A 23241-nucleotide genomic window follows, 5' to 3' on the forward strand; every position below is an offset into this window, starting at 1 on the left:
AAATCCCTGGGATTCCCGTCCCAGCTGCCTCCCCCGTCCCTGCTGCCAGCTGCCTCCCTCTCAGCCCATCTCAAGGCCTTCTCGCCATCCTCCTGCAGTCCATGGATACCTGGGTATTGTGGCTCTTGCTCTTGCAAAGTGTAGTCCAGTACCCACAGCCCGTGGGTGACGGCTTGGACGAGGTGACACGTCTGCGAATGGAGGTGCGTGCCAAGCTCCAGGAAGAGGAGAAGATTCGTCTGGAGCGGGAGGTGGAGCAGCTGGTCCTGGTGAAGCAGGGTGCCTTGGCCTGGGGAGACCTGCTCTGCTCTGCCTGGCAGCACTGGCAGCTCTGGGCTCTTGCTGGGCTCCTGCTCCTTCTCTTGGCACAGTGGTATATGTGGAGGAAAGGGAGCCTGAAGAGAGAGGAGCAAGGAGAAGGACACGATGGTGTAAATGAAGAGGAAGTTGAAAATGTGGATGCATATGAAGAAGACGTTGGAAATGAAGATGAGGGAGACAGTGACATGGAGGAGGAGGAAGATGACAGTGATGATGGCCGTGCAGAGGATGTCGACAATGCTGCTGCGAATGAAGAGCGTGATGCTGCAAATGAAGTTGGCAATGAGGCTGCCAATGCAGCAAACGTCAATGATGTTGGAAGTCAAGTGGAAGAATACCGTGATGGTGCCGATAACTTTGGAAGAATCATAATGGAGCGCATACAGTGGCCTGTGCGGGACCTGCAGGAAGGATGCATGTGGACAAGAAGGCTGATGGAGCATTTTGCAATTTATTTTCGACGGGTCTTGTCCAACAGTTTCTATCCGGTGCTGCAAGGAGCCATTGGGGTGGGCAGTGCCTTTGAAGGTTGGAGTCCTCGTGAGCAGGATGTTGTGTACCAGGTGCTCATACCCATGACACCTCCCCGAGGGCACAGCTTCCACCTAGAGCTGGGCACTGCAGGGCAGAGGCGCTTGAGGAACTTCCACATCCGCGTGCAGCAGGAGTGCACCTGCACGAGCGAGCGGCAGGGTGAGAACATGCTGTGCTTCCTGCACCACCCTGAGGAGGAGCTGAGGAGGCATCAGGATCCCAGCCTCCTTCATACCCTGTGCACGGGCTCCTACCTGGACGTGGGCAAAACTGCCCGCTGGTTCTACCAGCTGGTGAGAGCAATCTGGCCGGCTTTGCTTGAGTCACACCATTGGCATTTAGTGCTGCTGCCCCCCAGACGCTCCTGCCAGTTCAAGGTGACCAATGGCAGAGAAAGCTACCGGATCGAGATGCTGTTTGGGGTGCGGCAAGGCAACTCAGACGTCTTTGTAAGCAGCCAGCCTAGGCAAGCCCACACCTCCAGCATAATCTGGCCGGAGAGCTACGCTGTGGCCGAGGTGAAGTTCTTCAGGTACATTGCCAGGCGGGCTCCCCCTGACAGCTTGCACCTGAAATGCCTGCAATTCTTCACTCGTCTTCAGCTGGGCTTAGGCTTCTCCACCTATACCATCAAGACCATTGTCATGCACCTCCTGAGCATCTTGCCCGTGTCACAGTGGCGCAGGAGACATTTTGTGAGGCGGCTGATGGATATCAGCGAGAGCCTGCGCGCGTGTGTGGAAATGAGACGCCTCAATCACTTCATTGTGGGCAACCAGAGGCTTCCTGAGGGGATCCACTTGCCCCCAGAGGTCCTAATGGCCAGGTCATGCAATCTCTTCCATCACCTGGTGATGGATCCGGTTGCCCACTCCCAGGCGATGAGCCAGTACGTGGATCTGCACCATTGGTTGAAACGGATCCTTAAAAATGAACAGTGAAAGAGGTTCTGCAGAGAGCTGTGCTTGTGAGGCTCACACCTGGTGGCAGAGAACCAGCTCTCACTAGACGGGCAAAGAAGGGAGAATGTGGGCTACAGAGAGGGAAGGGAAAATGCTGCGTAGGAGCACTATGCCAGCAGCAACCGCAGTGTGGTCTCAAGAGCCTCCCCAGCACTGCATCCAGTTTGGCTACAAAGATCAAGGAACACGCATGAGGAAATGCTATTATTCGCCCACCTCTTTCTTTGAGTCCCTTCTCCCTCTGAGAGCTTCACCTTGTGCAGGGACGCCGATCTCAGAATCCCAGATGAGGGAATGTTTGAAAGGACCACTGGTGGTATCATTTGGTTCAGGGGTGCTCCAGGCAGGTCTTCCCGCTCTACACTACAAAGGATTGCGTTCCGGTCAAGGCTCTTGACTCTTTCTGGGGAGATAGACTCCACAATCCCTGGGCAAGGTTTGGGATCAGTCAATGGACGGTGTTTTTCCTTGCTTCTGCATGGGAATCCTTCAGGTCAGCATTGTAGCAACTGTGTTGGAGCTGACGTGATCTTTTTTGAATATGTAAAGATCTAGGTTGTTAATTTGTGTATATATATACACCCCGTGTGTACATATTATATGCTAGAAAGCTTTTCAATTAGCATATATAATAGTTAAATATAATAAAAGCCTCTAGAATATTTAAAATATTATCAATGGTATGAATTACGTAACGGTTATAACATGATAAGAAAGTATTCTAAAGAGTCAACCATGTAATTTTCTTTAAAGAAGGCAATATAGCCAATATTTAGTGTCACTCTAAGTTGTGATACATATTAATGCTCTCGGGGCATTTCTATCTGGAAAGATTGTCATAAGTAGATATATTTATGCATAACACTTTTATCTTCTATATTGCAAATAAGAAATTATTTTATGTAGTAGTAAAGCCATAGATCGTGTCTCTGTCTTTTGGGGACACACAGTTATGCTCTATAGTTAGTGCTTTTGTGAGCAGCAACCTGGAAACTGCTTTGCTCTTGATTCAATAAACTACAATATTCCAGAGCCTGGATCATGCAAGACTTTATTGACCCCAACTAGACCTACAGTTACAGGTAAAAGTGACAAGTTGTGAATCTGGGCTTGTGAAGAGTCTCCTTGAAATTAGCCAAACTTGCAGTGCCGAATCCGTTCTAATCCGAAATGAAGTCCAGCTGCCCCCGGCCCCTGTGATCACAGAATGCCAGAAGGGCCTGCCTTGGAAGGGTCCTTAAAAATGGTCTTGTTGCAGCCCTGCTGCCAAGGGCAGGGACAGCTTCCCCTAGGCCCGGTTGTTTCAAGCCCCGCCCAGCCTGGCCTGGAACACTGCCAGGGATGGGGCAGCCACAGCTGCAGCGTGGGCAGCGTGGGCCGGGGCCCTGAGCAGCCTGAGAGGCAAGAATTTCTTGTGCATCTCCAGCCCAAGCCTGCCTGCTGTCGGTGGGAAGGCACTGGGCCTGGTGCTGTCCCTGCAGGCCCTTGTCCCCAGCCCCTCTCAGCTCTCTGCTGGGCCTGGTGCAGGGAGTGAAAGGCGGCAGGAAGTTGCCCCCAGAGAAGGCCTTGGAGAGCACTGGGGCCAGGAGTGTCACCATGAGGGCAGCAAGCAGGGCCTGTTCTGGCCATCGGGGGGGGGGAGGGCACAGGGCGGGCGCTGAGGCCCTGCCAGCTGGAGCTGGGAGCTCCGGCGTGCGGCTGGCAGAGAGCCGTGGGAGATCCGTGCAGCGGCAAGGAGACGGGCTTCTAGATGTGTTAGAAAGCAGAGAAGAGCTGGAGAATGGGCGCCGAAGGAGTAGGGTGTCTCCCTGTGGGGAAAAAACTTCACGATGCCAGAGGATAGTCCAGGGAGGACACAGAGGAGACCTGTCATTTTACTGGAATAAAGGGAGAGGCCAAGGGATATTTCCCCTTGGGGTGTCTCGATTTGTTGAGACCCAGGACAAGGGCGCGGCCTCCATTTTTATCCTTATTCCCAGGTGCATCACCCTCTTCCTTCCCCCACTGCCTGAGGTACTCGGAAGGTACAAGACTTCCCGAGTTGCCTACTGTGTGGAACCCCTCTGTCACTTTGATTGCAGAGGCAGGAATGGCACCATACACGCACACCATGGTTCATGCACAGCAACCAACTTTTAGTGAGTGCTGTCTTCCTTTGCAGATCTGAATGTCTGCCTGGTCAGTCCATATCGGTTGAACCAGTTGCCACGCAGCCAAACGGGCAGTAGCTGCTGGTGTCCCCAGCGGTCCAGGCCCGCTCCCCAATGGTCCACACTGGTTAAGTTTTCTAATTAAAGTACCTATAGCATTACTTATGCTTCAGTTACAAAATAAGGATGAAATGAAACTGTGAGGCCTTCAGTTGAGCTGTTGGCCACCACAATACCCCTCTGTTTTATGCTCCCTCTGGTTTATATATTTGTAAGCCTGTAGAAGGCACAGGCATGAAAGGAGAGGTGCTGGGGTCACCCTCTATGTAAGGCAGGGTTCCACCTGTCTAGAGCTTAATGATGGTGCTGATGGGGTTGAGCAGTTTTGGGTAGGAATCAGGGGGAAGACCTACAACAGCAGCCTGTGACTCTTAGATGGCGGTTCATCACTGCAGTCTGTGTAGCTGTGCCTGTTTATGCACGGAAAGCCAGACCAATCTATCTGGAAGTGGTCACCCAAAAGACATCTTTCTAATGCAGAACAATTGTACTGGCACACCCTTTTGGGAGCAGGAAAAGGAGCGCTCTCCCAGAGGCCTGGTACACAAGTGGTTGTGGGGGGGGAAGCAGGAGGATGCTGTCGTGCTCATCCTTAAGAAAAGCAGCAAGGCTGAAACCAAAGCACAGCTTTTATAGAGTCAGAGATTTAACTGAAGCTCAGCATGGAGTCGAGGCTTAGACTCCATGATCCTCAAGGGTGCCTTCCAACATGGATATCTATGAGATTGCCAGTGGAGGGCAGCTGATCAGAAAGACAAGAGAAGGGCCAAGAGAGGTCCTTTGAAGAAGATTCACTCAAAGGCTGCCTTAACCAGTACCCCAGGGCCCCTCCAACATTGTGAGCTGGGGTGGGGACAAAGCGTGCGGCTGGGCTGGCTGTGCTGTACTGTGACATCCATGACATCATGGGGCCATGTCACAAATGGGGGCAGCTATACAAGGCCCCAGCAGGTAACGCTGGCCCTGTATTGCTTGGGCAAGCGGTGAGTGCACACGTGGTGGGGAGGCTGGGCTGGGGACAAGGGCCGGGGCAGAAACGCTGCACCCGGGGCTGGCTTTTCCCCCTGCATCCAGGAACAGCCCCTCATGGCACAGCCTTGGGCAGGGCACCGTGCTGCTGCTGCTGCTGCTGCTGCTGCTGCTGCTGCTGCTGCTGCTGCTCGGGCAGCGGAACGGGCCTGGCTGCTTGCCAGCTCTCTGGGGTCCTGTCCTTCCTGCTCCCAAATCCCTGGGATTCCCGTCCCAGCTGCCTCCCCCGTCCCTGCTGCCAGCTGCCTCCCTCTCAGCCCATCTCAAGGCCTTCTCGCCATCCTCCTGCAGTCCATGGATACCTGGGTATTGTGGCTCTTGCTCTTGCAAAGTGTAGTCCAGTACCCACAGCCCGTGGGTGACGGCTTGGACGAGGTGACACGTCTGCGAATGGAGGTGCGTGCCAAGCTCCAGGAAGAGGAGAAGATTCGTCTGGAGCGGGAGGTGGAGCAGCTGGTCCTGGTGAAGCAGGGTGCCTTGGCCTGGGGAGACCTGCTCTGCTCTGCCTGGCAGCACTGGCAGCTCTGGGCTCTTGCTGGGCTCCTGCTCCTTCTCTTGGCACAGTGGTATATGTGGAGGAAAGGGAGCCTGAGGAGAGAGGAGCAAGGAGAAGGACACGATGGTGTAAATGAAGAGGAAGTTGAAAATGTGGATGCATATGAAGAAGACGTTGGAAATGAAGATGAGGGAGACAGTGACATGGAGGAGGAGGAAGATGACAGTGATGATGGCCGTGCAGAGGATGTCGACAATGCTGCTGCGAATGAAGAGCGTGATGCTGCAAATGAAGTTGGCAATGAGGCTGCCAATGCAGCAAACGTCAATGATGTTGGAAGTCAAGTGGAAGAATACCGTGATGGTGCCGATAACTTTGGAAGAATCATAATGGAGCGCATACAGTGGCCTGTGCGGGACCTGCAGGAAGGATGCATGTGGACAAGAAGGCTGATGGAGCATTTTGCAATTTATTTTCGACGGGTCTTGTCCAACAGTTTCTATCCGGTACTGCAAGGAGCCATTGGGGTGGGCAGTGCCTTTGAAGGTTGGAGTCCTCGTGAGCAGGATGTTGTGTACCAGGTGCTCATACCCATGACACCTCCCCGAGGGCACAGCTTCCACCTAGAGCTGGGCACTGCAGGGCAGAGGCGCTTGAGGAACTTCCACATCCGCGTGCAGCAGGAGTGCACCTGCACGAGCGAGCGGCAGGGTGAGAACATGCTGTGCTTCCTGCACCACCCTGAGGAGGAGCTGAGGAGGCATCAGGATCCCAGCCTCCTTCATACCCTGTGCACGGGCTCCTACCTGGACGTGGGCAAAACTGCCCGCTGGTTCTACCAGCTGGTGAGAGCAATCTGGCCGGCTTTGCTTGAGTCACACCATTGGCATTTAGTGCTGCTGCCCCCCAGACGCTCCTGCCAGTTCAAGGTGACCAATGGCAGAGAAAGCTACCGGATCGAGATGCTGTTTGGGGTGCGGCAAGGCAACTCAGACGTCTTTGTAAGCAGCCAGCCTAGGCAAGCCCACACCTCCAGCATAATCTGGCCGGAGAGCTACGCTGTGGCCGAGGTGAAGTTCTTCAGGTACATTGCCAGGCGGGCTCCCCCTGACAGCTTGCACCTGAAATGCCTGCAATTCTTCACTCGTCTTCAGCTGGGCTTAGGCTTCTCCACCTATACCATCAAGACCATTGTCATGCACCTCCTGAGCATCTTGCCCGTGTCACAGTGGCGCAGGAGACATTTTGTGAGGCGGCTGATGGATATCAGCGAGAGCCTGCGCGCGTGTGTGGAAATGAGACGCCTCAATCACTTCATTGTGGGCAACCAGAGGCTTCCTGAGGGGATCCACTTGCCCCCAGAGGTCCTAATGGCCAGGTCATGCAATCTCTTCCATCACCTGGTGATGGATCCGGTTGCCCACTCCCAGGCGATGAGCCAGTACGTGGATCTGCACCATTGGTTGAAACGGATCCTTAAAAATGAACAGTGAAAGAGGTTCTGCAGAGAGCTGTGCTTGTGAGGCTCACACCTGGTGGCAGAGAACCAGCTCTCACTAGACGGGCAAAGAAGGGAGAATGTGGGCTACAGAGAGGGAAGGGAAAATGCTGCGTAGGAGCACTATGCCAGCAGCAACCGCAGTGTGGTCTCAAGAGCCTCCCCAGCACTGCATCCAGTTTGGCTACAAAGATCAAGGAACACGCATGAGGAAATGCTATTATTCGCCCACCTCTTTCTTTGAGTCCCTTCTCCCTCTGAGAGCTTCACCTTGTGCAGGGACGCCGATCTCAGAATCCCAGATGAGGGAATGTTTGAAAGGACCACTGGTGGTATCATTTGGTTCAGGGGTGCTCCAGGCAGGTCTTCCCGCTCTACACTACAAAGGATTGCGTTCCGGTCAAGGCTCTTGACTCTTTCTGGGGAGATAGACTCCACAATCCCTGGGCAAGGTTTGGGATCAGTCAATGGACGGTGTTTTTCCTTGCTTCTGCATGGGAATCCTTCAGGTCAGCATTGTAGCAACTGTGTTGGAGCTGACGTGATCTTTTTTGAATATGTAAAGATCTAGGTTGTTAATTTGTGTATATATATACACCCCGTGTGTACATATTATATGCTAGAAAGCTTTTCAATTAGCATATATAATAGTTAAATATAATAAAAGCCTCTAGAATATTTAAAATATTATCAATGGTATGAATTACGTAACGGTTATAACATGATAAGAAAGTATTCTAAAGAGTCAACCATGTAATTTTCTTTAAAGAAGGCAATATAGCCAATATTTAGTGTCACTCTAAGTTGTGATACATATTAATGCTCTCGGGGCATTTCTATCTGGAAAGATTGTCATAAGTAGATATATTTATGCATAACACTTTTATCTTCTATATTGCAAATAAGAAATTATTTTATGTAGTAGTAAAGCCATAGATCGTGTCTCTGTCTTTTGGGGACACACAGTTATGCTCTATAGTTAGTGCTTTTGTGAGCAGCAACCTGGAAACTGCTTTGCTCTTGATTCAATAAACTACAATATTCCAGAGCCTGGATCATGCAAGACTTTATTGACCCCAACTAGACCTACAGTTACAGGTAAAAGTGACAAGTTGTGAATCTGGGCTTGTGAAGAGTCTCCTTGAAATTAGCCAAACTTGCAGTGCCGAATCCGTTCTAATCCGAAATGAAGTCCAGCTGCCCCCGGCCCCTGTGATCACAGAATGCCAGAAGGGCCTGCCTTGGAAGGGTCCTTAAAAATGGTCTTGTTGCAGCCCTGCTGCCAAGGGCAGGGACAGCTTCCCCTAGGCCCGGTTGTTTCAAGCCCCGCCCAGCCTGGCCTGGAACACTGCCAGGGATGGGGCAGCCACAGCTGCAGCGTGGGCAGCGTGGGCCGGGGCCCTGAGCAGCCTGAGAGGCAAGAATTTCTTGTGCATCTCCAGCCCAAGCCTGCCCGCTGTCGGTGGGAAGGCACTGGGCCTGGTGCTGTCCCTGCAGGCCCTTGTCCCCAGCCCCTCTCAGCTCTCTGCTGGGCCTGGTGCAGGGAGTGAAAGGCGGCAGGAAGTTGCCCCCAGAGAAGGCCTTGGAGAGCACTGGGGCCAGGAGTGTCACCATGAGGGCAGCAAGCAGGGCCTGTTCTGGCCATCGGGGGGGGGGAGGGCACAGGGCGGGCGCTGAGGCCCTGCCAGCTGGAGCTGGGAGCTCCGGCGTGCGGCTGGCAGAGAGCCGTGGGAGATCCGTGCAGCGGCAAGGAGACGGGCTTCTAGATGTGTTAGAAAGCAGAGAAGAGCTGGAGAATGGGCGCCGAAGGAGTAGGGTGTCTCCCTGTGGGGAAAAAACTTCACGATGCCAGAGGATAGTCCAGGGAGGACACAGAGGAGACCTGTCATTTTACTGGAATAAAGGGAGAGGCCAAGGGATATTTCCCCTTGGGGTGTCTCGATTTGTTGAGACCCAGGACAAGGGCGCGGCCTCCATTTTTATCCTTATTCCCAGGTGCATCACCCTCTTCCTTCCCCCACTGCCTGAGGTACTCGGAAGGTACAAGACTTCCCGAGTTGCCTACTGTGTGGAACCCCTCTGTCACTTTGATTGCAGAGGCAGGAATGGCACCATACACGCACACCATGGTTCATGCACAGCAACCAACTTTTAGTGAGTGCTGTCTTCCTTTGCAGATCTGAATGTCTGCCTGGTCAGTCCATATCGGTTGAACCAGTTGCCACGCAGCCAAACGGGCAGTAGCTGCTGGTGTCCCCAGCGGTCCAGGCCCGCTCCCCAATGGTCCACACTGGTTAAGTTTTCTAATTAAAGTACCTATAGCATTACTTATGCTTCAGTTACAAAATAAGGATGAAATGAAACTGTGAGGCCTTCAGTTGAGCTGTTGGCCACCACAATACCCCTCTGTTTTATGCTCCCTCTGGTTTATATATTTGTAAGCCTGTAGAAGGCACAGGCATGAAAGGAGAGGTGCTGGGGTCACCCTCTATGTAAGGCAGGGTTCCACCTGTCTAGAGCTTAATGATGGTGCTGATGGGGTTGAGCAGTTTTGGGTAGGAATCAGGGGGAAGACCTACAACAGCAGCCTGTGACTCTTAGATGGCGGTTCATCACTGCAGTCTGTGTAGCTGTGCCTGTTTATGCACGGAAAGCCAGACCAATCTATCTGGAAGTGGTCACCCAAAAGACATCTTTCTAATGCAGAACAATTGTACTGGCACACCCTTTTGGGAGCAGGAAAAGGAGCGCTCTCCCAGAGGCCTGGTACACAAGTGGTTGTGGGGGGGGAAGCAGGAGGATGCTGTCGTGCTCATCCTTAAGAAAAGCAGCAAGGCTGAAACCAAAGCACAGCTTTTATAGAGTCAGAGATTTAACTGAAGCTCAGCATGGAGTCGAGGCTTAGACTCCATGATCCTCAAGGGTGCCTTCCAACATGGATATCTATGAGATTGCCAGTGGAGGGCAGCTGATCAGAAAGACAAGAGAAGGGCCAAGAGAGGTCCTTTGAAGAAGATTCACTCAAAGGCTGCCTTAACCAGTACCCCAGGGCCCCTCCAACATTGTGAGCTGGGGTGGGGACAAAGCGTGCGGCTGGGCTGGCTGTGCTGTACTGTGACATCCATGACATCATGGGGCCATGTCACAAATGGGGGCAGCTATACAAGGCCCCAGCAGGTAACGCTGGCCCTGTATTGCTTGGGCAAGCGGTGAGTGCACACGTGGTGGGGAGGCTGGGCTGGGGACAAGGGCCGGGGCAGAAACGCTGCACCCGGGGCTGGCTTTTCCCCCTGCATCCAGGAACAGCCCCTCATGGCACAGCCTTGGGCAGGGCACCGTGCTGCTGCTGCTGCTGCTGCTGCTGCTGCTGCTGCTGCTGCTCGGGCAGCGGAACGGGCCTGGCTGCTTGCCAGCTCTCTGGGGTCCTGTCCTTCCTGCTCCCAAATCCCTGGGATTCCCGTCCCAGCTGCCTCCCCCGTCCCTGCTGCCAGCTGCCTCCCTCTCAGCCCATCTCAAGGCCTTCTCGCCATCCTCCTGCAGTCCATGGATACCTGGGTATTGTGGCTCTTGCTCTTGCAAAGTGTAGTCCAGTACCCACAGCCCGTGGGTGACGGCTTGGACGAGGTGACACGTCTGCGAATGGAGGTGCGTGCCAAGCTCCAGGAAGAGGAGAAGATTCGTCTGGAGCGGGAGGTGGAGCAGCTGGTCCTGGTGAAGCAGGGTGCCTTGGCCTGGGGAGACCTGCTCTGCTCTGCCTGGCAGCACTGGCAGCTCTGGGCTCTTGCTGGGCTCCTGCTCCTTCTCTTGGCACAGTGGTATATGTGGAGGAAAGGGAGCCTGAGGAGAGAGGAGCAAGGAGAAGGACACGATGGTGTAAATGAAGAGGAAGTTGAAAATGTGGATGCATATGAAGAAGACGTTGGAAATGAAGATGAGGGAGACAGTGACATGGAGGAGGAGGAAGATGACAGTGATGATGGCCGTGCAGAGGATGTCGACAATGCTGCTGCGAATGAAGAGCGTGATGCTGCAAATGAAGTTGGCAATGAGGCTGCCAATGCAGCAAACGTCAATGATGTTGGAAGTCAAGTGGAAGAATACCGTGATGGTGCCGATAACTTTGGAAGAATCATAATGGAGCGCATACAGTGGCCTGTGCGGGACCTGCAGGAAGGATGCATGTGGACAAGAAGGCTGATGGAGCATTTTGCAATTTATTTTCGACGGGTCTTGTCCAACAGTTTCTATCCGGTGCTGCAAGGAGCCATTGGGGTGGGCAGTGCCTTTGAAGGTTGGAGTCCTCGTGAGCAGGATGTTGTGTACCAGGTGCTCATACCCATGACACCTCCCCGAGGGCACAGCTTCCACCTAGAGCTGGGCACTGCAGGGCAGAGGCGCTTGAGGAACTTCCACATCCGCGTGCAGCAGGAGTGCACCTGCACGAGCGAGCGGCAGGGTGAGAACATGCTGTGCTTCCTGCACCACCCTGAGGAGGAGCTGAGGAGGCATCAGGATCCCAGCCTCCTTCATACCCTGTGCACGGGCTCCTACCTGGACGTGGGCAAAACTGCCCGCTGGTTCTACCAGCTGGTGAGAGCAATCTGGCCGGCTTTGCTTGAGTCACACCATTGGCATTTAGTGCTGCTGCCCCCCAGACGCTCCTGCCAGTTCAAGGTGACCAATGGCAGAGAAAGCTACCGGATCGAGATGCTGTTTGGGGTGCGGCAAGGCAACTCAGACGTCTTTGTAAGCAGCCAGCCTAGGCAAGCCCACACCTCCAGCATAATCTGGCCGGAGAGCTACGCTGTGGCCGAGGTGAAGTTCTTCAGGTACATTGCCAGGCGGGCTCCCCCTGACAGCTTGCACCTGAAATGCCTGCAATTCTTCACTCGTCTTCAGCTGGGCTTAGGCTTCTCCACCTATACCATCAAGACCATTGTCATGCACCTCCTGAGCATCTTGCCCGTGTCACAGTGGCGCAGGAGACATTTTGTGAGGCGGCTGATGGATATCAGCGAGAGCCTGCGCGCGTGTGTGGAAATGAGACGCCTCAATCACTTCATTGTGGGCAACCAGAGGCTTCCTGAGGGGATCCACTTGCCCCCAGAGGTCCTAATGGCCAGGTCATGCAATCTCTTCCATCACCTGGTGATGGATCCGGTTGCCCACTCCCAGGCGATGAGCCAGTACGTGGATCTGCACCATTGGTTGAAACGGATCCTTAAAAATGAACAGTGAAAGAGGTTCTGCAGAGAGCTGTGCTTGTGAGGCTCACACCTGGTGGCAGAGAACCAGCTCTCACTAGACGGGCAAAGAAGGGAGAATGTGGGCTACAGAGAGGGAAGGGAAAATGCTGCGTAGGAGCACTATGCCAGCAGCAACCGCAGTGTGGTCTCAAGAGCCTCCCCAGCACTGCATCCAGTTTGGCTACAAAGATCAAGGAACACGCATGAGGAAATGCTATTATTCGCCCACCTCTTTCTTTGAGTCCCTTCTCCCTCTGAGAGCTTCACCTTGTGCAGGGACGCCGATCTCAGAATCCCAGATGAGGGAATGTTTGAAAGGACCACTGGTGGTATCATTTGGTTCAGGGGTGCTCCAGGCAGGTCTTCCCGCTCTACACTACAAAGGATTGCGTTCCGGTCAAGGCTCTTGACTCTTTCTGGGGAGATAGACTCCACAATCCCTGGGCAAGGTTTGGGATCAGTCAATGGACGGTGTTTTTCCTTGCTTCTGCATGGGAATCCTTCAGGTCAGCATTGTAGCAACTGTGTTGGAGCTGACGTGATCTTTTTTGAATATGTAAAGATCTAGGTTGTTAATTTGTGTATATATATACACCCCGTGTGTACATATTATATGCTAGAAAGCTTTTCAATTAGCATATATAATAGTTAAATATAATAAAAGCCTCTAGAATATTTAAAATATTATCAATGGTATGAATTACGTAACGGTTATAACATGATAAGAAAGTATTCTAAAGAGTCAACCATGTAATTTTCTTTAAAGAAGGCAATATAGCCAATATTTAGTGTCACTCTAAGTTGTGATACATATTAATGCTCTCGGGGCATTTCTATCTGGAAAGATTGTCATAAGTAGATATATTTATGCATAACACTTTTATCTTCTATATTGCAAATAAGAAATTATTTTATGTAGTAGTAAAGCCATAGATCGTGTCTCTGTCTTTTGGGGACACACAGTTATGCTCTATAGTTAGTGCTTTTGTGAGCAGCAACCTGGAAACTGCTTTGCTCTTGATTCAATAAACTACAATATTCCAGAGCCTGGATCATGCAAGACTTTATTGACCCCAACTAGACCTACAGTTACAGGTAAAAGTGACAAGTTGTGAATCTGGGCTTGTGAAGAGTCTCCTTGAAATTAGCCAAACTTGCAGTGCCGAATCCGTTCTAATCCGAAATGAAGTCCAGCTGCCCCCGGCCCCTGTGATCACAGAATGCCAGAAGGGCCTGCCTTGGAAGGGTCCTTAAAAATGGTCTTGTTGCAGCCCTGCTGCCAAGGGCAGGGACAGCTTCCCCTAGGCCCGGTTGTTTCAAGCCCCGCCCAGCCTGGCCTGGAACACTGCCAGGGATGGGGCAGCCACAGCTGCAGCGTGGGCAGCGTGGGCCGGGGCCCTGAGCAGCCTGAGAGGCAAGAATTTCTTGTGCATCTCCAGCCCAAGCCTGCCTGCTGTCGGTGGGAAGGCACTGGGCCTGGTGCTGTCCCTGCAGGCCCTTGTCCCCAGCCCCTCTCAGCTCTCTGCTGGGCCTGGTGCAGGGAGTGAAAGGCGGCAGGAAGTTGCCCCCAGAGAAAGCCTTGGAGAGCACTGGGGCCAGGAGTGTCACCATGAGGGCAGCAAGCAGGGCCTGTTCTGGCCATCGGGGGGGGGGAGGGCACAGGGCGGGCGCTGAGGCCCTGCCAGCTGGAGCTGGGAGCTCCGGCGTGCGGCTGGCAGAGAGCCGTGGGAGATCCGTGCAGCGGCAAGGAGACGGGCTTCTAGATGTGTTAGAAAGCAGAGAAGAGCTGGAGAATGGGCGCCGAAGGAGTAGGGTGTCTCCCTGTGGGGAAAAAACTTCACGATGCCAGAGGATAGTCCAGGGAGGACACAGAGGAGACCTGTCATTTTACTGGAATAAAGGGAGAGGCCAAGGGATATTTCCCCTTGGGGTGTCTCGATTTGTTGAGACCCAGGACAAGGGCGCGGCCTCCATTTTTATCCTTATTCCCAGGTGCATCACCCTCTTCCTTCCCCCACTGCCTGAGGTACTCGGAAGGTACAAGACTTCCCGAGTTGCCTACTGTGTGGAACCCCTCTGTCACTTTGATTGCAGAGGCAGGAATGGCACCATACACGCACACCATGGTTCATGCACAGCAACCAACTTTTAGTGAGTGCTGTCTTCCTTTGCAGATCTGAATGTCTGCCTGGTCAGTCCATATCGGTTGAACCAGTTGCCACGCAGCCAAACGGGCAGTAGCTGCTGGTGTCCCCAGCGGTCCAGGCCCGCTCCCCAATGGTCCACACTGGTTAAGTTTTCTAATTAAAGTACCTATAGCATTACTTATGCTTCAGTTACAAAATAAGGATGAAATGAAACTGTGAGGCCTTCAGTTGAGCTGTTGGCCACCACAATACCCCTCTGTTTTATGCTCCCTCTGGTTTATATATTTGTAAGCCTGTAGAAGGCACAGGCATGAAAGGAGAGGTGCTGGGGTCACCCTCTATGTAAGGCAGGGTTCCACCTGTCTAGAGCTTAATGATGGTGCTGATGGGGTTGAGCAGTTTTGGGTAGGAATCAGGGGGAAGACCTACAACAGCAGCCTGTGACTCTTAGATGGCGGTTCATCACTGCAGTCTGTGAAGCTGTGCCTGTTTATGCACGGAAAGCCAGACCAATCTATCTGGAAGTGGTCACCCAAAAGACATCTTTCTAATGCAGAACAATTGTACTGGCACACCCTTTTGGGAGCAGGAAAAGGAGCGCTCTCCCAGAGGCCTGGTACACAAGTGGTTGTGGGGGGGGAAGCAGGAGGATGCTGTCGTGCTCATCCTTAAGAAAAGCAGCAAGGCTGAAACCAAAGCACAGCTTTTATAGAGTCAGAGATTTAACTGAAGCTCAGCATGGAGTCGAGGCTTAGACTCCATGATCCTCAAGGGTGCCTTCCAACATGGATATCTATGAGATTGCCAGTGGAGGGCAGCTGATCAGAAAGACAAGAGAAGGGCCAAGAGAGGTCCTTTGAAGAAGATTCACTCAAAGGCTGCCTTAACCAGTACCCCAGGGCCCCTCCAACATTGTGAGCTGGGGTGGGGACAAAGCGTGCGGCTGGGCTGGCTGTGCTGTACTGTGACATCCATGACATCATGGGGCCATGTCACAAATGGGGGCAGCTATACAAGGCCCCAGCAGGTAACGCTGGCCCTGTATTGCTTGGGCAAGCGGTGAGTGCACACGTGGTGGGGAGGCTGGGCTGGGGACAAGGGCCGGGGCAGAAACGCTGCACCCGGGGCTGGCTTTTCCCCCTGCATCCAGGAACAGCCCCTCATGGCACAGCCTTGGGCAGGGCACCGTGCTGCTGCTGCTGCTGCTGCTGCTGCTGCTGCTGCTGCTGCTCGGGCAGCGGAACGGGCCTGGCTGCTTGCCAGCTCTCTGGGGTCCTGTCCTTCCTGCTCCCAAATCCCTGGGATTCCCGTCCCAGCTGCCTCCCCCGTCCCTGCTGCCAGCTGCCTCCCTCTCAGCCCATCTCAAGGCCTTCTCGCCATCCTCCTGCAGTCCATGGATACCTGGGTATTGTGGCTCTTGCTCTTGCAAAGTGTAGTCCAGTACCCACAGCCCGTGGGTGACGGCTTGGACGAGGTGACACGTCTGCGAATGGAGGTGCGTGCCAAGCTCCAGGAAGAGGAGAAGATTCGTCTGGAGCGGGAGGTGGAGCAGCTGGTCCTGGTGAAGCAGGGTGCCTTGGCCTGGGGAGACCTGCTCTGCTCTGCCTGGCAGCACTGGCAGCTCTGGGCTCTTGCTGGGCTCCTGCTCCTTCTCTTGGCACAGTGGTATATGTGGAGGAAAGGGAGCCTGAGGAGAGAGGAGCAAGGAGAAGGACACGATGGTGTAAATGAAGAGGAAGTTGAAAATGTGGATGCATATGAAGAAGACGTTGGAAATGAAGATGAGGGAGACAGTGACATGGAGGAGGAGGAAGATGACAGTGATGATGGCCGTGCAGAGGATGTCGACAATGCTGCTGCGAATGAAGAGCGTGATGCTGCAAATGAAGTTGGCAATGAGGCTGCCAATGCAGCAAACGTCAATGATGTTGGAAGTCAAGTGGAAGAATACCGTGATGGTGCCGATAACTTTGGAAGAATCATAATGGAGCGCATACAGTGGCCTGTGCGGGACCTGCAGGAAGGATGCATGTGGACAAGAAGGCTGATGGAGCATTTTGCAATTTATTTTCGACGGGTCTTGTCCAACAGTTTCTATCCGGTACTGCAAGGAGCCATTGGGGTGGGCAGTGCCTTTGAAGGTTGGAGTCCTCGTGAGCAGGATGTTGTGTACCAGGTGCTCATACCCATGACACCTCCCCGAGGGCACAGCTTCCACCTAGAGCTGGGCACTGCAGGGCAGAGGCGCTTGAGGAACTTCCACATCCGCGTGCAGCAGGAGTGCACCTGCACGAGCGAGCGGCAGGGTGAGAACATGCTGTGCTTCCTGCACCACCCTGAGGAGGAGCTGAGGAGGCATCAGGATCCCAGCCTCCTTCATACCCTGTGCACGGGCTCCTACCTGGACGTGGGCAAAACTGCCCGCTGGTTCTACCAGCTGGTGAGAGCAATCTGGCCGGCTTTGCTTGAGTCACACCATTGGCATTTAGTGCTGCTGCCCCCCAGACGCTCCTGCCAGTTCAAGGTGACCAATGGCAGAGAAAGCTACCGGATCGAGATGCTGTTTGGGGTGCGGCAAGGCAACTCAGACGTCTTTGTAAGCAGCCAGCCTAGGCAAGCCCACACCTCCAGCATAATCTGGCCGGAGAGCTACGCTGTGGCCGAGGTGAAGTTCTTCAGGTACATCGCCAGGCGGGCTCCCCCTGACAGCTTGCACCTGAAATGCCTGCAATTCTTCACTCGTCTTCAGCTGGGCTTAGGCTTCTCCACCTATACCATCAAGACCATTGTCATGCACCTCCTGAGCATCTTGCCCGTGTCACAGTGGCGCAGGAGACATTTTGTGAGGCGGCTGATGGATATCAGCGAGAGCCTGCGCGCGTGTGTGGAAATGAGACGCCTCAATCACTTCATTGTGGGCAACCAGAGGCTTCCTGAGGGGATCCACTTGCCCCCAGAGGTCCTAATGGCCAGGTCATGCAATCTCTTCCATCACCTGGTGATGGATCCGGTTGCCCACTCCCAGGCGATGAGCCAGTACGTGGATCTGCACCATTGGTTGAAACGGATCCTTAAAAATGAACAGTGAAAGAGGTTCTGCAGAGAGCTGTGCTTGTGAGGCTCACACCTGGTGGCAGAGAACCAGCTCTCACTAGACGGGCAAAGAAGGGAGAATGTGGGCTACAGAGAGGGAAGGGAAAATGCTGCGTAGGAGCACTATGCCAGCAGCAACCGCAGTGTGGTCTCAAGAGCCTCCCCAGCACTGCATCCAGTTTGGCTACAAAGATCAAGGAACACGCATGAGGAAATGCTATTATTCGCCCACCTCTTTCTTTGAGTCCCTTCTCCCTCTGAGAGCTTCACCTTGTGCAGGGACGCCGATCTCAGAATCCCAGATGAGGGAATGTTTGAAAGGACCACTGGTGGTATCATTTGGTTCAGGGGTGCTCCAGGCAGGTCTTCCCGCTCTACACTACAAAGGATTGCGTTCCGGTCAAGGCTCTTGACTCTTTCTGGGGAGATAGACTCCACAATCCCTGGGCAAGGTTTGGGATCAGTCAATGGACGGTGTTTTTCCTTGCTTCTGCATGGGAATCCTTCAGGTCAGCATTGTAGCAACTGTGTTGGAGCTGACGTGATCTTTTTTGAATATGTAAAGATCTAGGTTGTTAATTTGTGTATATATATACACCCCGTGTGTACATATTATATGCTAGAAAGCTTTTCAATTAGCATATATAATAGTTAAATATAATAAAAGCCTCTAGAATATTTAAAATATTATCAATGGTATGAATTACGTAACGGTTATAACATGATAAGAAAGTATTCTAAAGAGTCAACCATGTAATTTTCTTTAAAGAAGGCAATATAGCCAATATTTAGTGTCACTCTAAGTTGTGATACATATTAATGCTCTCGGGGCATTTCTATCTGGAAAGATTGTCATAAGTAGATATATTTATGCATAACACTTTTATCTTCTATATTGCAAATAAGAAATTATTTTATGTAGTAGTAAAGCCATAGATCGTGTCTCTGTCTTTTGGGGACACACAGTTATGCTCTATAGTTAGTGCTTTTGTGAGCAGCAACCTGGAAACTGCTTTGCTCTTGATTCAATAAACTACAATATTCCAGAGCCTGGATCATGCAAGACTTTATTGACCCCAACTAGACCTACAGTTACAGGTAAAAGTGACAAGTTGTGAATCTGGGCTTGTGAAGAGTCTCCTTGAAGTTAGCCAAACTTGCAGTGCCGAATCGGTTCTAATCCGAAATGAAGTCCAGCTGCCCCCGGCCCCTGTGATCACAGAATGCCAGAAGGGCCTGCCTTGGAAGGGTCCTTAAAAATGGTCTTGTTGCAGCCCTGCTGCCAAGGGCAGAGACAGCTTCCCCTAGGCCCGGTTGTTTCAAGCCCCGCCCAGCCTGGCCTGGAACACTGCCAGGGATGGGGCAGCCACAGCTGCAGCGTGGGCAGCGTGGGCCGGGGCCTGAGCAGCCTGAGAGGCAAGAATTTCTTGTGCATCTCCAGCCCAAGCCTGCCCGCTGTCGGTGGGAAGGCACTGGGCCTGGTGCTGTCCCTGCAGGCCCTTGTCCCCAGCCCCTTCTCAGCTCTCTGCTGGGCCTGGTGCAGGGAGTGAAAGGCGGCAGGAAGTTGCCCCCAGAGAAGGCCTTGGAGAGCACTGGGGCCAGGAGTGTCACCATGAGGGCAGCAAGCAGGGCCTGTTCTGGCCATCGGGGGGGGGGGAGGGCACAGGGCGGGCGCTGAGGCCCTGCCAGCTGGAGCTGGGAGCTCCGGCGTGCGGCTGGCAGAGAGCCGTGGGAGATCCGTGCAGCGGCAAGGAGACGGGCTTCTAGATGTGTTAGAAAGCAGAGAAGAGCTGGAGAATGGGCGCCGAAGGAGTAGGGTGTCTCCCTGTGGGGAAAAAACTTCACGATGCCAGAGGATAGTCCAGGGAGGACACAGAGGAGACCTGTCATTTTACTGGAATAAAGGGAGAGGCCAAGGGATATTTCCCCTTGGGGTGTCTCGATTTGTTGAGACCCAGGACAAGGGCGCGGCCTCCATTTTTATCCTTATTCCCAGGTGCATCACCCTCTTCCTTCCCCCACTGCCTGAGGTACTCGGAAGGTACAAGACTTCCCGAGTTGCCTACTGTGTGGAACCCCTCTGTCACTTTGATTGCAGAGGCAGGAATGGCACCATACACGCACACCATGGTTCATGCACAGCAACCAACTTTTATTGAGTGCTCTCTTCCTTTGCAGATCTGAATGTCTGCCTGGTCAGTCCATATCGGTTGAACCAGTTGCCACGCAGCCAAACGGGCAGTAGCTGCTGGTGTCCCCAGCGGTCCAGGCCCGCTCCCCAATGGTCCACACTGGTTAAGTTTTCTAATTAAAGTACCTATAGCATTACTTATGCTTCAGTTACAAAATAAGGATGAAATGAAACTGTGAGGCCTTCAGTTGAGCTGTTGGCCACCACAATACCCCTCTGTTTTATGCTCCCTCTGGTTTATATATTTGTAAGCCTGTAGAAGGCACAGGCATGAAAGGAGAGGTGCTGGGGTCACCCTCTATGTAAGGCAGGGTTCCACCTGTCTAGAGCTTAATGATGGTGCTGATGGGGTTGAGCAGTTTTGGGTAGGAATCAGGGGGAAGACCTACAACAGCAGCCTGTGACTCTTAGATGGCGGTTCATCACTGCAGTCTGTGTAGCTGTGCCTGTTTATGCACGGAAAGCCAGACCAATCTATCTGGAAGTGGTCACCCAAAAGACATCTTTCTAATGCAGAACAATTGTACTGGCACACCCTTTTGGGAGCAGGAAAAGGAGCGCTCTCCCAGAGGCCTGGTACACAAGTGGTTGTGGGGGGGGAAGCAGGAGGATGCTGTCGTGCTCATCCTTAAGAAAAGCAGCAAGGCTGAAACCAAAGCACAGCTTTTATAGAGTCAGAGATTTAACTGAAGCTCAGCATGGAGTCGAGGCTTAGACTCCATGATCCTCAAGGGTGCCTTCCAACATGGATATCTATGAGATTGCCAGTGGAGGGCAGCTGATCAGAAAGACAAGAGAAAGGCCAAGAGAGGTCCTTTGAAGAAGATTCACTCAAAGGCTGCCTTAACCAGTACCCCAGGGCCCCTCCAACATTGTGAGCTGGGGTGGGGACAAAGCGTGCGGCTGGGCTGGCTGTGCTGTACTGTGACATCCATGACATCATGGGGCCATGTCACAAATGGGGGCAGCTATACAAGGCCCCAGCAGGTAACGCTGGCCCTGTATTGCTTGGGCAAGCGGTGAGTGCACACGTGGTGGGGAGGCTGGGCTGGGGACAAGGGCCGGGGCAGAAACGCTGCACCCGGGGCTGGCTTTTCCCCCTGCATCCAGGAACAGCCCCTCATGGCACAGCCTTGGGCAGGGCACCGTGCCGCTGCTGCTGCTGCTGCTGCTGCTGCTGCTGCTGCTGCTGCTGCTGCTGCTGCTGCTCGGGCAGCGGAACGGGCCTGGCTGCTTGCCAGCTCTCTGGGGTCCTGTCCTTCCTGCTCCCAAATCCCTGGGATTCCCGTCCCAGCTGCCTCCCCCGTCCCTGCTGCCAGCTGCCTCCCTCTCAGCCCATCTCAAGGCCTTCTCGCCGTCCTCCTGCAGTCCATGGATACCTGGGTATTGTGGCTCTTGCTCTTGCAAAGTGTAGTCCAGTACCCACAGCCCGTGGGTGACGGCTTGGACGAGGTGACACGTCTGCGAATGGAGGTGCGTGCCAAGCTCCAGGAAGAGGAGAAGATTCGTCTGGAGCGGGAGGTGGAGCAGCTGGTCCTGGTGAAGCAGGGTGCCTTGGCCTGGGGAGACCTGCTCTGCTCTGCCTGGCAGCACTGGCAGCTCTGGGCTCTTGCTGGGCTCCTGCTCCTTCTCTTGGCACAGTGGTATATGTGGAGGAAAGGGAGCCTGAGGAGAGAGGAGCAAGGAGAAGGACACGATGGTGTAAATGAAGAGGAAGTTGAAAATGTGGATGCATATGAAGAAGACGTTGGAAATGAAGATGAGGGAGACAGTGACATGGAGGAGGAGGAAGATGACAGTGATGATGGCCGTGCAGAGGATGTCGACAATGCTGCTGCGAATGAAGAGCGTGATGCTGCAAATGAAGTTGGCAATGAGGCTGCCAATGCAGCAAACGTCAATGATGTTGGAAGTCAAGTGGAAGAATACCGTGATGGTGCCGATAACTTTGGAAGAATCATAATGGAGCGCATACAGTGGCCTGTGCGGGACCTGCAGGAAGGATGCATGTGGACAAGAAGGCTGATGGAGCATTTTGCAATTTATTTTCGACGGGTCTTGTCCAACAGTTTCTATCCGGTACTGCAAGGAGCCATTGGGGTGGGCAGTGCCTTTGAAGGTTGGAGTCCTCGTGAGCAGGATGTTGTGTACCAGGTGCTCATACCCATGACACCTCCCCGAGGGCACAGCTTCCACCTAGAGCTGGGCACTGCAGGGCAGAGGCGCTTGAGGAACTTCCACATCCGCGTGCAGCAGGAGTGCACCTGCACGAGCGAGCGGCAGGGTGAGAACATGCTGTGCTTCCTGCACCACCCTGAGGAGGAGCTGAGGAGGCATCAGGATCCCAGCCTCCTTCATACCCTGTGCACGGGCTCCTACCTGGACGTGGGCAAAACTGCCCGCTGGTTCTACCAGCTGGTGAGAGCAATCTGGCTGGCTTTGCTTGAGTCACACCACTGGCATTTAGTGCTGCTGCCCCCCAGACGCTCCTGCCAGTTCAAGGTGACCAATGGCAGAGAAAGCTACCGGATCGAGATGCTGTTTGGGGTGCGGCAAGGCAACTCAGACGTCTTTGTAAGCAGCCAGCCTAGGCAAGCCCACACCTCCAGCATAATCTGGCCGGAGAGCTACGCTGTGGCCGAGATGAAGTTCTTCAGGTACATCGCCAGGCGGGCTCCCCCTGACAGCTTGCACCTGAAATGCCTGCAATTCTTCACTCGTCTTCAGCTGGGCTTAGGCTTCTCCACCTATACCATCAAGACCATTGTCATGCACCTCCTGAGCATCTTGCCCGTGTCACAGTGGCGCAGGAGACATTTTGTGAGGCGGCTGATGGATATCAGCGAGAGCCTGCGCGCGTGTGTGGAAATGAGACGCCTCAATCACTTCATTGTGGGCAACCAGAGGCTTCCTGAGGGGATCCACTTGCCCCCAGAGGTCCTAATGGCCAGGTCATGCAATCTCTTCCATCACCTGGTGATGGATCCGGTTGCCCACTCCCAGGCGATGAGCCAGTACGTGGATCTGCACCATTGGTTGAAACGGATCCTTAAAAATGAACAGTGAAAGAGGTTCTGCAGAGAGCTGTGCTTGTGAGGCTCACACCTGGTGGCAGAGAACCAGCTCTCACTAGACGGGCAAAGAAGGGAGAATGTGGGCTACAGAGAGGGAAGGGAAAATGCTGCGTAGGAGCACTATGCCAGCAGCAACCGCAGTGTGGTCTCAAGAGCCTCCCCAGCACTGCATCCAGTTTGGCTACAAAGATCAAGGAACACGCATGAGGAAATGCTATTATTCGCCCACCTCTTTCTTTGAGTCCCTTCTCCCTCTGAGAGCTTCACCTTGTGCAGGGACGCCGATCTCAGAATCCCAGATGAGGGAATGTTTGAAAGGACCACTGGTGGTATCATTTGGTTCAGGGGTGCTCCAGGCAGGTCTTCCCGCTCTACACTACAAAGGATTGCGTTCCGGTCAAGGCTCTTGACTCTTTCTGGGGAGATAGACTCCACAATCC

General features: G+C 53.4%; 5 protein-coding genes across 5 annotated transcripts; all 5 read left to right on the forward strand.

Moving 5' to 3' along the window:
• The first annotated feature begins 131 nt into the window (after window positions 1–131).
• Window positions 132–1796, forward strand: LOC143694020 (inositol 1,4,5-trisphosphate receptor-interacting protein-like 1). The gene has a single exon (XM_077177977.1). It carries the CDS (start codon window positions 198–200, stop codon window positions 1794–1796), a length of 1599 nt encoding a protein of 532 aa, XP_077034092.1. The 5' UTR covers window positions 132–197.
• Window positions 1797–5380: 3584 nt separating this feature from the next.
• Window positions 5381–7045, forward strand: LOC143694021 (inositol 1,4,5-trisphosphate receptor-interacting protein-like 1). Its single transcript, XM_077177978.1, has one exon. The coding sequence runs from the start codon at window positions 5447–5449 to the stop codon at window positions 7043–7045; it is 1599 nt and encodes a 532-aa protein (XP_077034093.1). The 5' UTR covers window positions 5381–5446.
• Window positions 7046–10623: 3578 nt separating this feature from the next.
• LOC143694022 (inositol 1,4,5-trisphosphate receptor-interacting protein-like 1) lies at window positions 10624–12288 on the forward strand. The gene has a single exon (XM_077177979.1). The coding sequence runs from the start codon at window positions 10690–10692 to the stop codon at window positions 12286–12288; it is 1599 nt and encodes a 532-aa protein (XP_077034094.1). The 5' UTR covers window positions 10624–10689.
• A 3578-nt stretch (window positions 12289–15866) lies between these two features.
• LOC143694023 (inositol 1,4,5-trisphosphate receptor-interacting protein-like 1) lies at window positions 15867–17531 on the forward strand. The gene has a single exon (XM_077177980.1). The coding sequence runs from the start codon at window positions 15933–15935 to the stop codon at window positions 17529–17531; it is 1599 nt and encodes a 532-aa protein (XP_077034095.1). The 5' UTR covers window positions 15867–15932.
• Window positions 17532–21128: 3597 nt separating this feature from the next.
• On the forward strand, window positions 21129–22793 carry LOC143694024 (inositol 1,4,5-trisphosphate receptor-interacting protein-like 1). The gene has a single exon (XM_077177981.1). The coding sequence runs from the start codon at window positions 21195–21197 to the stop codon at window positions 22791–22793; it is 1599 nt and encodes a 532-aa protein (XP_077034096.1). The 5' UTR covers window positions 21129–21194.
• The last annotated feature ends 448 nt before the right edge of the window (window positions 22794–23241 follow it).

The sequence above is a fragment of the Agelaius phoeniceus genome, chromosome 5 (assembly GCF_051311805.1).
Source record: "Agelaius phoeniceus isolate bAgePho1 chromosome 5, bAgePho1.hap1, whole genome shotgun sequence".
NCBI lineage: Eukaryota > Metazoa > Chordata > Aves > Passeriformes > Icteridae > Agelaius > Agelaius phoeniceus.

Excerpts from the sequence above, each read along its gene's own strand:
- LOC143694020 (XM_077177977.1), top strand. The coding sequence starts at position 198 with ATGGAGGTGCGTGCCAAGCTCCAGGAAGAGGAGAAGATTCGTCTGGAG.
- LOC143694021 (XM_077177978.1), top strand. The coding sequence starts at position 5,447 with ATGGAGGTGCGTGCCAAGCTCCAGGAAGAGGAGAAGATTCGTCTGGAG.
- LOC143694022 (XM_077177979.1), top strand. The coding sequence starts at position 10,690 with ATGGAGGTGCGTGCCAAGCTCCAGGAAGAGGAGAAGATTCGTCTGGAG.
- LOC143694023 (XM_077177980.1), top strand. The coding sequence starts at position 15,933 with ATGGAGGTGCGTGCCAAGCTCCAGGAAGAGGAGAAGATTCGTCTGGAG.
- LOC143694024 (XM_077177981.1), top strand. The coding sequence starts at position 21,195 with ATGGAGGTGCGTGCCAAGCTCCAGGAAGAGGAGAAGATTCGTCTGGAG.